The sequence below is a fragment of the Oncorhynchus mykiss genome, chromosome 21, assembly GCF_057628025.1.
Source record: "Oncorhynchus mykiss isolate SJ-2025 chromosome 21, ASM5762802v1, whole genome shotgun sequence".
Lineage (NCBI taxonomy): Eukaryota > Metazoa > Chordata > Actinopteri > Salmoniformes > Salmonidae > Oncorhynchus > Oncorhynchus mykiss.
In genome coordinates, this window is record NC_143042.1 from 33,786,864 (window position 1) to 33,799,743 (window position 12,880).

At 45.4% G+C, this 12,880-nt stretch overlaps 1 protein-coding gene across 4 annotated transcripts; it reads right to left on the reverse strand.

Annotated features, from left to right (window-relative positions):
• Nucleotides 1-195: 195 nt before the first annotated feature.
• rpgrip1 (RPGR interacting protein 1) lies at nucleotides 196-11,605 on the reverse strand. Of its 4 annotated transcripts, none has more exons than XM_036957809.2 (28): nucleotides 11,408-11,605; nucleotides 10,876-11,109; nucleotides 10,590-10,643; nucleotides 10,134-10,251; nucleotides 9,792-10,003; nucleotides 9,241-9,343; nucleotides 8,599-8,745; nucleotides 8,324-8,429; nucleotides 8,176-8,199; nucleotides 7,934-8,080; nucleotides 7,752-7,825; nucleotides 7,329-7,549; nucleotides 6,916-7,022; nucleotides 6,730-6,780; nucleotides 6,433-6,612; nucleotides 6,046-6,163; nucleotides 4,655-5,167; nucleotides 4,108-4,403; nucleotides 3,500-3,851; nucleotides 2,832-3,028; nucleotides 2,667-2,726; nucleotides 2,203-2,541; nucleotides 1,733-1,808; nucleotides 1,514-1,611; nucleotides 1,202-1,391; nucleotides 1,004-1,088; nucleotides 729-862; nucleotides 196-561 (listed from the first exon to the last, which is right to left on the reverse strand). In XM_036957809.2, the coding sequence occupies exons 2-28, from the start codon at nucleotides 10,961-10,963 to the stop codon at nucleotides 311-313; spliced, it is 4,341 nt and encodes a 1,446-aa protein (XP_036813704.2). In that variant the 5' UTR covers nucleotides 10,964-11,109; nucleotides 11,408-11,605; the 3' UTR covers nucleotides 196-310. The 4 variants fall into 4 exon arrangements, with proteins under 4 accessions (XP_036813704.2, XP_090069405.1, XP_090069404.1 ...); XM_090213279.1 differs by having other exon boundaries at nucleotides 8,599-8,742; nucleotides 11,408-11,599; XM_090213278.1 differs by having other exon boundaries at nucleotides 8,599-8,742; nucleotides 10,134-10,643; nucleotides 11,408-11,581.
• Nucleotides 11,606-12,880: the final 1,275 nt, after the last annotated feature.

Consider the following 12,880-nt stretch of genomic DNA (forward strand, 5'->3'; position numbering starts at 1 on the left):
TCATAACGAGATGCTAAACAGTATCATTGCCATTGGACTCATTGATCAAACAAACATGCAGATATTTTTTTAGATGCAGTTTGATCTCCATTTCTACAAGGTTCTACAAATATTATTTATTGAGTATTTTGTTAGTTTACACGCCGAAAAATAATAACTTTATCAGACAGTAATACGTTTTATCAAGGTCAGACGTTTACGGTTATTCAATATTCTTTATTTAAGAGTGGTCAGTTTGTCAGTCACACAATCTATTCACAGGGACCACAATTCCTATCTGTTTCATGATATCCTTTTCATATTTCCACTTTTAGTAAAAGTCACTGTCATCATCATCAATGTCATAATCTATCACTTGTATTTCGTCTTCTTTCTTTAATGTTTCATTCTCTTCCTCCTCTTGCTCCTTATCTTCCTCCTTCTCGTCATTCTCTTCATCCTTCTTGGTCTCTTGATCTCTCTTCTGGCGATAGTCCCAGTATATCCCTGTCAAAGTCTTTGCTGCTTCCAGAGAGACTTTGAGTTTTCCCATCACCTCTTTCTCTACATCCACACTGACAACTATTTAGGGAGAGAGAGCGAGAGAGAGGGGGAGATGGAGAGAGGAAGAGAAAGTGGAGTGGTAGAGAAATAGGGGTGAGTAGAATAAGAAATGCAGTGCATAAGAGAGGAGATATTACAGAATATGTCACAGAAATATTTACAACAATAGAAATATAGAATCTCACTGTCGATCTGCCGCTCGGTGATGTCATTTCCTGTTAGCAGCAGTTCCTGTAAGTCCAGGAAAGCGTGGCCAACGTCGGTACACTCCTCGTCATCGTCATCATCCATTGGCTCGTTGACCACTGTGAACTTCAACCTGGGTAGACACACACATTATAGCATGTATTGACTCTATTGAAAAGGGCACATACACATTCAGGGGTATCATACAGTGATGGCTGGTGACACTATAAATGGGGGGGGGGGGGGGTCATCTCTCTCTCTCTCTCTCTCTCACCTGCCCTGGTTTGGGTCAGTTCCCTCCAGCATGGTGTACAGGTACTGTCTTAGTGGGGCTGCCTCAGAGCCATCCACATAGATGACTGGGAGAAGGGGAGAATGAAGGAAATAAAGAATATATGGTGAGACAGGGATTTTGAGTATCAACACCTGCACCCATCCAAACACACACACAGAGACACACACACACACACACCTCGTGTGAAGTTGTAATGTATCTCCTCCCCTTCTGATGGTTTACGGAGAGACATGGGTGTCTCTGTGGTTTCCATGGGAACTCCCAGGAGGCGGTACTCCACATAGACGCGCTGCACTGACTCATCGAGAGCCACTCGGGAGGTGGGCTCAAAAGAGAGAGAGAGAATCTCCACTCTCAACTTGTCTCCCTGAAACACAAAAATAAAGACTTTAATGAAAATGAGAAAAATGTAAGATGTCTATTTTCTATTTTTCTCATTCTTACCTCAATCAGTTAGTCACCAGACCCAATTGATTGATTGATTCTTACCTTTCTGATTCTCCTTGAAGATGGAGGAATAATGAGGACGTCACTACGGTTGGAGGTCCTTGATTCTCTGGATTCCATGACCTCACTATCCACTTGGGCTACAGAGGGAAGTAGAACCAATGACTGTTCATGACATCAGGAGATTCCTATTCAACTCCAGGACAAGAGTACTTTATTGTTCTTAAATAGGATATAGATAGCACTGTAATGAATGATCACCTTTGTCACTTTTCTCCTCCTGCTCCTCCTCCTCTTCCTCCTCTTCCATAGACACCTGTTCCAGTGAGGGGGCGTCCTGAGAGGGAGGAAGAGACAAAGGTGTCAAACGTTCACTCTTAAACGTATGATGATCAAATCATTAGTCCTTTTAGTACACACCTTTTAAATGTGATCCTGCTTTTGCAATTATTCCCTATAATTCGTTATATATTTTACCTTTATTTAACTGGACATAGACATAAAAAAAATCTTATTTACAACGACGGCCAAAACCGGTCTATGGGACTCCCAATCACGGCTGGTTGTGATACAGCCTGGATTCGAACAAGCGTGTCTTGTAGTGACACCTCTAACACTGAAATCCTGTGCCTTAGGCCGCTGTGCCACTCGGGAGCCCAATTGTCTTTCCAGCACTGCTTATGGCCCTTGTCTGCATTTACATTTTTGCTATACTATCTATATCCACTCACCTTAAAATAACTCTTATCATCGCTGGCGGAACTCCTGGTGGAACGAGCCGAGTCAGGTCGAGATGGGGTCAACTCTGACACAGGCGAACTCTGACCTCTGACCTCAGGTAGCCTCAGAGGGGTTGCCTGCTTCCTGGTGGGCGACTGGGAGGGCGTGGCTTGACTCGTCCCAGGTGTCAAGAGTGTGGCAGGTGATCTAAGAGGCGTGGCCCGTTTTCTCGCTGGAGATTGGAGGGGTGTGGCGACACTGGGTTCCGGGGACGTCACATGTGTGGCTCGCTCTGATTGCGCGTTGGGTTGGGGTAATCGCAGCTTGATTGGTGGAGGACGGGGCTTGGGCTAACAAGTACAGAGAGTGATAACTCAGTATCTCTTGAGTTTTTCAAATCTCATAATAGAGCAAATACTTTGTTGCATATTCAGATGACAATGGTTGGTTGTTTGTGTGCAAGTGTGTGCCATACCTGAATGCTGGTCTCTTTATGTGCAGCAGGTCTGTCCACTCTGGGCTCAACAGCTTTTGACTGAAATAAGGAGAATATAACGAGAGGTAGAAAAAGGTTTTAAGAAAAAGGAGATGCTAACAATTAATGTGACCAGTCTATGTAAAAATGAAATGTGAACCATACCTTCACCCTAGGCTTGGCAATAGGCCTCGGCAGTTCCTCTGCTCTCTCGCTCCTCCTCTCCATCGCTCTCTCCATCCTGTCCATCTCCTTGTGTCTTTGGGTGCTGCCCTCTGGTGGTTGGAAGGGGTAAATCCATCGTATGAACACGCGGACCATCCCCCGCCGGCCGCCACCCGTGTCTCTCAGAACATAGTCACCTGAGAGTAAGGAAGGAATTAAAGAAGGGAGGAAGGAAGGAAGCAAGATGCAGATGGAAGCGAGGTATAGCAGGTAGCATGGCTTTGTGGTGCGACCAAAGTTTCCCCTAGGTACAGATCTAGGATCAGCTTCGTGACACACTGTTCACACCCCTCTTGTTGACGGAGAGAACATTTTGCAGGTTTGGGGCACAGTTTGGGAACTAGGGGGGGCACAGTTTGGGAACCACAGACCTTTAGGATGAGTCACCTGAGAGGTCAGAGCATGAAGGTGAGACATACTTTTTATTTCTATGAATCAATATGATCTATTATGTCTTTAACAATGTGAAGAGTTTAAGGTTTTGCAGGGTTTTACTCCAACTCAGCACTAAGACACCTGACGGATCTAATCAAGGGCACCCTGTAGCTCTACAGAATTGGTGATAGATAGGGTAGGATTAGGGTTGATGACAACTGTCATTTTCTCACCTCTGATAGGTCGTCCTGCTGCCAGCGGGCGGAGTGGTATGGGTGTCTTGGCCAGGTAAGCAGGTGGAGTCTGATCATCATTGTCATCGAACACATAGACCCAGAGACTGCACCCTCTTAGGTACTCCAGAACGTCAGTGGTCACGGCCAGAGGGTAGCTGACCGTGTCGTTGAACAGTGGGTCGGCGCTGCACGGTATTGTGGGGGAGGCGTGAGGCGGCAGGTCATAGAGACGGTACATGAGGTAGGAGTCCGGAAGTAGTTCCGGCCAGCGGGCGCTTAGACCCACGCAATGCTCTAGCACCACCTCCAGCTCGTTGGGTATACCTCTGCCATAGTCAAATAGTTCCTGCTGTAGTGGAAAATAACATTGTGCTCTACATGAATTCAACCACCCAGTGAATCGTTGGTCTTTTAAGAGCAGAGCTAGGCTTACAATATTCCAGTAACTTTCCCTAAATTCCCAGGTTTTACAGAAATCCCAGTTAGAAGATTACTGGAATCAGGAGGGAATAAGCTGGATATCAGGAAATCTTCCAATTAGGATTTCTATAAAACCTGGGGATTTTAAATGACAGACCTGTTGTAAAATTGTCTCAGTAGCCTACCTCACGCACACTGTCCTCCAAGCCTAGACCTCTCTGGGCCCAGAAGGGGCTCCACTGTCTCTGTGGACTGATGGTCCTTCTGTCCATCAGTCTGTCTGTCATCCTGTCTGCTCCTCTCTCTATCCATCTGTCTGCTCCTCTCTCTGTCATTCGGCCTGCTCCTCTCTCTATCCGTCTGTCTGCTCCTCTCTCTGTCATTCTGTCCACTCCTCTCTCTATCAGTGTGTCCACGGGCTCCGAAGGAGGGAAGAGACGCACCCAGAAGTCCAGGATCCCTATGACATCTCCCTCCGAGCCTTCAAGGGATAATAGGTGAGTCTCAGTGGTGGGCGCAATCACACAGTATGTCATATTACTGGTATACTGTATATCTAATGTTTCAGATCTACTGGGCCAAATTTGCATGGCCTCGCATAGTGTCTGCTAATAATGATGCACATTATAACACATAATAAAGCCACAATTGTGGCTATAACAGTGGTTGATCCATGATAGCTGAAACCGTTGTTGCTGCAATATAATGACACCAGGTGATGCTAAGACTTACCTGCGATGTTGACTCGTCCGCTCACCTGCTCCCCTCTCCTCTCTACCGCTCCAACCAGTGGCACCTGCGCCCCGCCTCGGGTCACAAAACGCACCCCTCCCAATGCCTGGTGCAGCTCCACCAGCACCCCTCCCCCCTGACCCCCCAGCCTCCCCAAATCACGGGCAGAGAGGGGGTACTTCGATGTGAACCCGTAGTTGGGCTGCCCTCCCGAAACCAGGGGTGTGGAGTGCATTTCAAAGTCCAGGAGGGCGTAAGTGCAAAAGGTCACGACCGCTTCATCTTTTGACCCCGCCCCTTTCCCGGCGCCCCCCATGGTCCGTAGCCCCCCAGGGGTGAAAGCTGCCCCCCTGAGGTGGATCTCCAAAAGGGACTCCCCCGCTCGTAGTTGAGAGAAAGTGGCGTCTTCTTCAATGGGTTGTACCACTTCCTGGTCCCACCCCGGCCAGGTGTACTGTAGTGGTATGCTCCGTTTGTAGTTCCTAGGGCTGTAGGCTAACTCCTTCAGCTGCGCTTTAAAGAAGAAGAAGAAAATAGTGATTTTAAACTCATTGAGCTGAGCTTTAGTAGATAACGCTCAATTTAATGTTTGATATTAAAGGAATAATTCACTCGAAAACTATATGTATTTTTTTTTCATTTCTGGCCAAAATGTTTTGCATGTCAGCAGTCAAGTTTTCAAGATATTGGACTTTTAAAAAGAAAAGCGTAACTTGCCACATCGTGAAAATGATGTGGCAAGTAATGCCTCGTTCACGTGCCAGTTGGAATTAGGAAACTCTGACATTTCCAACTTGCTAACTGTTTGTAGTTATACACTTGACGCGTTCAATGAATCAGCAAGTCGGATATTTCAGAGTTTCCTAGTTCCGACTAGCATGTGAATGCGGCATTACACTTTGCTTCTTTAAAGTCATATATCGTGAAAACTTGACTGCTGACATGCAAAACATTTTGGGACTGTATCAACAGTAGACTAATGAAAAAAATACGAAAGATCATTTTTGAGTGGACTATTCCTTTAAAGAATAATTATTAGATACCATTTGAATGAATTAGTGATATCTTATTCAAACATTGTAAGTCGTCACACTTTATGATAGGGATCACATATTGAGGTACTATGCCGTTATTAGTCCCACAATGAGACCGCTTACTAAAAGTGTGTTTCTTGTGTAACTTGCTCTTATGGCTTACAATGAGGTTATTAAGGATTGGCCGGTAAAACGTGACTTATAATGTTTGAATTAGAAAACACTTCCTTAAGACCTAATATATGGCTAATAAGACATTATAAAGGCCTTATAAGCTACTAATTTACACACTTATAAACTACAAATTAGTGGCTAATATGTGTACCTTCAAATAAAGTGTTACCACATTCTTCGTACCTTGTAAAGTGTTGATTTGCAAGGCTCTTCTTCCAAGTAGTTTATCCTTCTCTGCTACCCTCCTCTTGGTCTCCTCCCTCTCTCTTTCTGCTCTCTCTATCATTGTGTTCAACTCAGCCTGTGACAGGACAGGAATAGGAAGGAGAACAGAGGAGAGGGGGTTAAGATGGAAGGCTGGAAGGAAGGAAAGAGGAGAGTATTGAAGATAACCTTTATAATTACCTTTGTGTGTATGCAAGCGTCCATGCGTGTCTGTGTGTGTGTGTGTGTGTGTGTGTGTGTGTGTGTGTGTTAATAATAATAATAATAATACATGGGATTTATATATCTCTTTTCAAGGACCCAAAATTGCTTTACAAAGAAAAACAGATAGGCCTATCTGCCTACCTGCAAATCATTATTAATGTGGTGCTGCAGTAACAGTAAGTCTCTGGTCTTCTGTAATTCTAACACAGTCTCTGCTTGGGATGCCTGGAGGTCCCTCAGCTCTCTCGATGAGTCCTCCACCTTCCCGTCAATCCCGAGGAACCGCAGACCCTCACGGCCCTCCTGCTGTAACCTAAATGTCTACGAAAGGGATTTCAAAATGCACAGTAAGAGAGAAAGTTAATAAGGTTTAAAGGACCTCTTATATTGTTAGCTCGTTATATTGTCGTTATTTAACTAATCTGAGAAGGGACTAACCTTAATCTGTATCAAGGTTTCACTGAGGTCCTCAACACTCATGTCAAACTCCTGAGAGAAACGGAGGGAGAAAGAAGAAAAAGAGAGAATGGAGAGACATGAAAAACGGAGCAAAACAGTTTTATATTATTAAGTTGTTATTAACATATTCTTAACATGTTATTCGTGTCAATAATAATCTCTCACCTTTGTGACTGAGTCCAGTCTCTCCTGCAGTGATGTCACTTCCTGTCTGTACTGTAGAACTTCCTGTTCCATTCGATCATGTTTTCCTCTAATCGACTCAACGGATTCTATGAAAATGCATATAAAAATAATTGTCAAACAATAGAATAGACTGCCTATGATATTTATAACACAATTGATACCCAATAAGTAAGGAGTTTTTCTAGACCACATGACCTGACCAGGAAAAACCCTAGGTCCTAGTTATATGCCAGAGCTTTGTGCAAATGGCACCCTATTCCCCATGTAGTGCACTAAAATTGGGAATAGCCAGTGTACCATTTGGAACACATCCTAGGTCAGGTCACATGGTCAAGAAGAAACTCTTGGCTTTGCCAATAAGTAGTATTGAACTTAATCTCTCTCTCCTTCACCTCTCTCCCTCTCCTGTTGTTCCTCTATCCTCTCTTTGTCCAGTTGCAACCTTTCTTTCTCCTCTTCCAGCCTCCCTCGTTCCTCCCTCTCCACTCGCAGGATCTCCTCAAGCCGTTTTATGTCCGTCCTCCAGATCTCCTCTTTCTCTCTCTCCCGATCTTTTTCCAGCTCTCTCTCTCTATCCACCTTCTCCTCCACATGACTGTGGGCAGATAAAGTGCTGAGAAGGAGAGAGAGAGAGAGCACGAGAGAGAGAGAGAGAGAGAGAGAGAGAGAGAGAGAGAGAGAGAGAGAGAGAGAGAGAGAGAGAGAGAGAAAAGAGAAAGAGAGAGAGAGAGAGAGAGAGAGAGAGGTGGGCAGGTGAAGAAAGAGAAAGACAGAAACAGTGTCAGTTCATTTACTATAGTTAATTAATTCCTCACCTCTCCAGGAGTGTATCATAGCTGTCCTTCAGTAGATTCTTCTCTCCTTCCAGGTCTGACACTCTCTCTTGGAACTGAATGGAATAGTATACAGTTAGAAGTATTTGGCCTTGTATCAATGGGTAGGGAGGGACAACTTCTCCCTACTTCCTCCACCCCTACTTGCAGACTCGTTGCAATACCTCCTTGAGGGCTTGCATGGAAAGAGTGGCAGCGGTGAGCTGTCCCTCCAGTGTCAGCGCTCTCTGTCTCTCTTGTTTCAGCTGTTCACTCAGCTCCTCTACCTTCTCCAGCAATGCCCCCTGGCTCTCCTTCAGTGACCTCTGACCCTTTAGCGGACATAGGGAATATTAGACGGTCAGTACAAGTTCTTTCATGTTATTGACTGATTGTTCATAGTTACACTGAAGGTTTCTCTTACTACCTCTTCCAATTGAGCTTCATAAGCCTAGAAATGTGGGGGGGGGGGGGGGGGGGGGGGGAAGAAAGAACAAGGTAGAAGTTGTCAGTTTCTCATCATGATGAAGTGAAAGAAGGATGAACGAGGTAGAGAGAGCCCCCCCCCCCCCCACCTCTTGCAACACGTTGAACTTCTCCTGGCTGACACGCAGGGCAGCGCTCTTGTCTGACAGATGCTTCTGCAGGCGGATCACGTCCACATTGTCCTTTATAGTGATCCTGGAGAAGGAAAAGGTCATCGTTCAGATTCACAACATACTACAGCTCAGAGGTGTGCTAAGAAGTAGGAATGGGTAAGTGTGTGTGTGTGTGTGTGTGTGTGTGTGTGTGTGTGTGTGTGTGTGTGTGTGTGTGTGTGTGTGTGTGTGTGCGTGTGAACTGCCCCCACCTGTGTCCGTTGGCCTGTTGTCTCCTCATCTCTTTCATACTGTCCTCTATCTCTCTCTCCTTCTCCCCAAGTGTGTCTCTCAGGGACTGGGCAGCCTGCTCCAGCTCTGTCACCCTCACCTTCTGGGTCTCGATCACACTGGACCTGCTGGATCAAAGAGGAAAGAAGAAATATAGGAGGGAGAGGAAAGAGGAGTAGTTATGCTTCTGGTAAGGCAAGATCACACAGGCCTCACAGCAAAGCATTGTCATCTAGGGGTCTGTTAGTGTACTGTTAGGAAATTGATGTGGTTTCATAGTAATACCACTTAGAATGAAGCAATGTATTAAATGAAGCATGTATTCTAAGTGGTTTGCTTGTGTGGATATTGGAACATGGCCTATGATCTGCCTCATGGGTTGCTTGCCCAGCTCTACATCAGTGATTTGCAATTGTAATGGTCTGTCCTTATGCAGACAGGCATTCACTCACAGACCCAAGGAGCGTAGGTCTGTTTAGTAGTGATACAGTGGTGGAGGGGTGGAAGGAAGAACGTTGGACGAATGTTGGACACTTGCTTCTCTACTCAACTGTTTTTTTGCTCATGGTCTCTTGCGTGCACACACACACCCACTCTCTCCCTCTCCCTCGCTCTCTCCTTACAATTTCTCTATCTCTCCTCTGGTGTCCTCCAGGCTGAGGCCGTAGCGGGGCGGAGCTGTCTGTGCTGCTCGTGTGACTCCTCCCTGCCCATCCAGTCCCCGCCCTGAAAGGAGAAAGGGGAAAGGTGTATGATTGGATATGTGATTGGATCAGTGAAAGCCTACAGAGGATCCACTGGATAGCTTTCACTCATTTACTCAATCAAATGTATTTAATAAAGCCCTTTTTACACCAGCAGTTGTCACAAAGTGATATACCAAAACCCAGCCTAAAACCTCAAAGAGCAAGCAATGCAGATGCAGAAGCACAGTGGCTCGGGAAAAAATCCCTAGAAGGCAGGAATCTAGGAAGAAACCTAGAGAGGAACAAAGCTCTGAGGGTTGGCCACTCCTCTTCTGGCTGTACCAGGTGGAGATTTAGTCATGTCACATCAGTGATGACGTACAGGAAGGGAGGACAATAAATATAATTTCATAAACAATATTGTGTAGAATTATTTTCACAAAGATGACTCAAAATATCGCTCTATAGTTACACAGACAGCTAAGTACCTCTGTGTCTGTGGTAACTCCGTCCAGGCCCCAGGTCCATGATGTGCTGCCTGGCCATGCTGAGTTTGCTCTGCAGTGCCCCCTTCTGGCTCTCCAAGGTGGCCACACGCGCCTCCAGCTCCTGGATCATGTCCTCCATGTCCCCCTCCCTGACCCTGGTACCGGCCTCACCCGGACGCCCCTCCCTTAGACGCATCAACTTGGTGGACATCCTGAGGAGAGAGGACATGGAGGATATACACTGGGTGGTCTGGTTCAGCTGGGTTGTGTTGATTAGGGCACACCGTAGCAAAATGTTATGTAATGCAGAACAAAAAGAAGCGTGTCTCATTGGAAAAGTACCGGCGTAGCCTCTGTTCCTGTGTGCGTGTGTGCTGTCTCAGTAGGTTGTTCTCCTCTTGCAGACGGAAACACTGGTCCTCCAGCTGCTCCCTGGGCACCTGGAACACCCTCTGACGGTCTGATGGAGAGGAGGAAGAAAAAGAGGGAAGAAGGAGAGGGAAAATAAGGGAATGGAACAGAGGTGAGGAAAAGTGTGGGGGGAGCGAAAGAGAAAGGGGAGAAAGAGGGGAAAGAGAGAGGGAGAGGTGGAAGAAAATGACAGTGAATAAGAGGAGAAATGTAATTAGGAGGGATGAAAGAGAGAGGGAAGAAAAAAGAGAGGAAGAGACTAAGAGAAGAAAGACAAGAGAAGGAAGAAAGATAGAGAAGGGATGAAAAACTCGCAGAAAGAGATACATTGTCCTTTTGATCTGTGAGTTCCTGCTTTTGATCTGTGAGTTCCTGGTTTTGTTTGACCTTTTAACTTGAGCACCTGTAGTTTCTTCCATGACCTTCCGTCTCTCACAGAGTCTGGCAAAGGAGAGACAGACAGAAAGCGAAGGAGACAGGGTGTTAAACCACATTGTTTCAATCAAATCTATTTATTTCCTGATACTAAGCTTTTATACGACATGAATCTAAAATGTAAATGCACTGTTTTGTTCAGTTACTAATTTCTTCTACATTCTTTTCTTCTCTTGTCCCCTCACTCTTCTCCCCCCACCCCCTCCCATCTCACTCTCCCCCACTCCATCCTACTTACCTGGTACGGTGGGCATTAGCCCTCCTCTCATCAGCCCTACGTCCCTCACTGGTAGATCTCCGGCTGTCTCGTCCACTGTCAGAGACATGATTGGTCCTAATGAAGGTTCAGCCAATCACAATGCTTATTTCTATGGAGATGGGGCTCTGGTGGGGATGTCATCACAGAGGGTGGGACTGACATCACACGTAGTGGGTCGGTATGATCACAGAATCCATTTTCTTTTGGTGCTTCCTGATAAACAACAGAATACGATGCAGTAGACTTCCAGATATTATGTTTGTTGTCCCTTACAATAATTTCTGAGCTAGGAGAAAACACACAGATGACTCATACATGGCAGAGAATAGATCTTAAGAAACATACCTATTTACTCTGTACTTTTAACATAAACGATAGTAAGGGCCTTACCTTTGAGCATATTACCTCTACTTCACTGACATTTCAAGCCCAGACATTAAGCTGAATTCCTTTTACAGCTCATTGAGCACAGCACAGTGTCAGTATGGTAGCTAGCAGTGTTGTCACCTACCTGTTTCGTCACAGTAGCATGCAGGTAATCAGTTACAGAAGAAGTGTTGATGATGATAAAGTCGATGCTGTTAAATGTTATGATGACGATACCAATTATGAAAATGAAGTAGTTGAGGGTTACATTTTGTCCCGTCACAATCTTCCAGGCACTATAAGTGTCTCTAACTCAGCTACTATGATAGAGCCCAATAGAACTAATCCTTAGGATCCCTCCCCCCACTTCTCTCTCTCTCTCTCTCTCTCTCTCTCTCTCTCTCTCTCTCTATCTCTCTCTCTCTCTCTCTCTCTCTCTCTCTGTCTCTCTCTCTCTCTCTCTCTCTCTTTCTCTCTCTCTCTCTCTCTCTCTCTCTCTCTCTCTCTCTCTCTCTCTTCCTTGGTGTACAGCCTCCAGCCTGTCTCAGTTTTTATCCCAAATGGCACCCTATTTAGTGCACTACTTTTGACCAGAGCCCGGTGGACCCTATGTAGAGAATAGGGTGCCATTTTGGACACAGTCTTAGTGTCCCACCTGCTCCTTTACTAATCCTATCTCAGTCTTAATCTGATTAGCTAGGCTGAAGGAATGGTCTAGGATGAAGTTAGACACTGGGGGTCAGTTTTTAGGTTTTGGCTTAACTGGCTGAGGTTAGGATTAGGAGACGATAAACTGATCCTAGATATGTACAGACAACTGGGCAAGGAGGAGAGGGTGAGAGGAAGAGAGGTGGGCAGGGGTCACCACTTGTGAAGTGGGAGGAGGAGAGAAGGAAAGGAAGAAGGAGGGATACATGACATTAGCAACATGCATGCCCCGCCCACCTGAGGATCTTTCCTTTTCAGCAATCTATTTCCTGTGTTTGAGGGGTGCAACATCCACGTAATCACCTAATCACCTAATCAGTGGCAACCCATCATTGAAAGGCAGATGGGGCAGAACCTGTTTTGAGCCCCACATTTTTAGCAAAAAAAGTATAAATATTAATACATGTCACATATCAGTTCGCAAACAATGTAAAAAAATATATATATGTCATTGAGTTAATACAGTCTGAGCTAGGCTATATGCACAAACAAGGTCTCTTTTTTGTTTTCTTGAGTTAGGCAGCTCCAAAATGCAGGTGTTTCATCCTAGCTCAGTGCTTTCTGTGGTGGTGGGGCAAGCCAGCAGAAAATACGGAGCGTTGCACCGTGATTGGCTCTGTGTTCTGTCACTGGGGACACTACGTCACTGCAAAGTCTAAGGGTAGACATTGAAAATTCTAGCTCTTTGGGAGCTGCCATAGAGTTACATTGGAATGTCATTGGCCACAGATAAAATTATGTCAAATCACGTCATATGTACAGTAGCTTTGATTGGACTGATCATGCCAACATCATACTTTCAAAATCTTAGCTAGCAGTCGTCATCATGAATCAAGTCAACAATCTACTGGCAAATCCATTTCAATCCTTATCATATGAGGATAAATAATGAAGAGAAATTATAGATAAA

Excerpts from the sequence above, each read along its gene's own strand:
- rpgrip1 (XM_036957808.2), bottom strand. The coding sequence starts at position 10,621 with ATGGAAGAAACTACAGGTGCTCAAGTTAAAAGGTCAAACAAAACCAGG. Across the intron at positions 4,404-4,654 it reads CGGACGAGTCAACATCGCAG|GCTCGGAGGGAGATGTCATA; the intron begins GTAAGTCTTAGC and ends TATCCCTTGAAG. Across the intron at positions 1,089-1,201 it reads ACATTACAACTTCACACGAG|TCATCTATGTGGATGGCTCT; the intron begins GTGTGTGTGTGT and ends CCCTTCTCCCAG.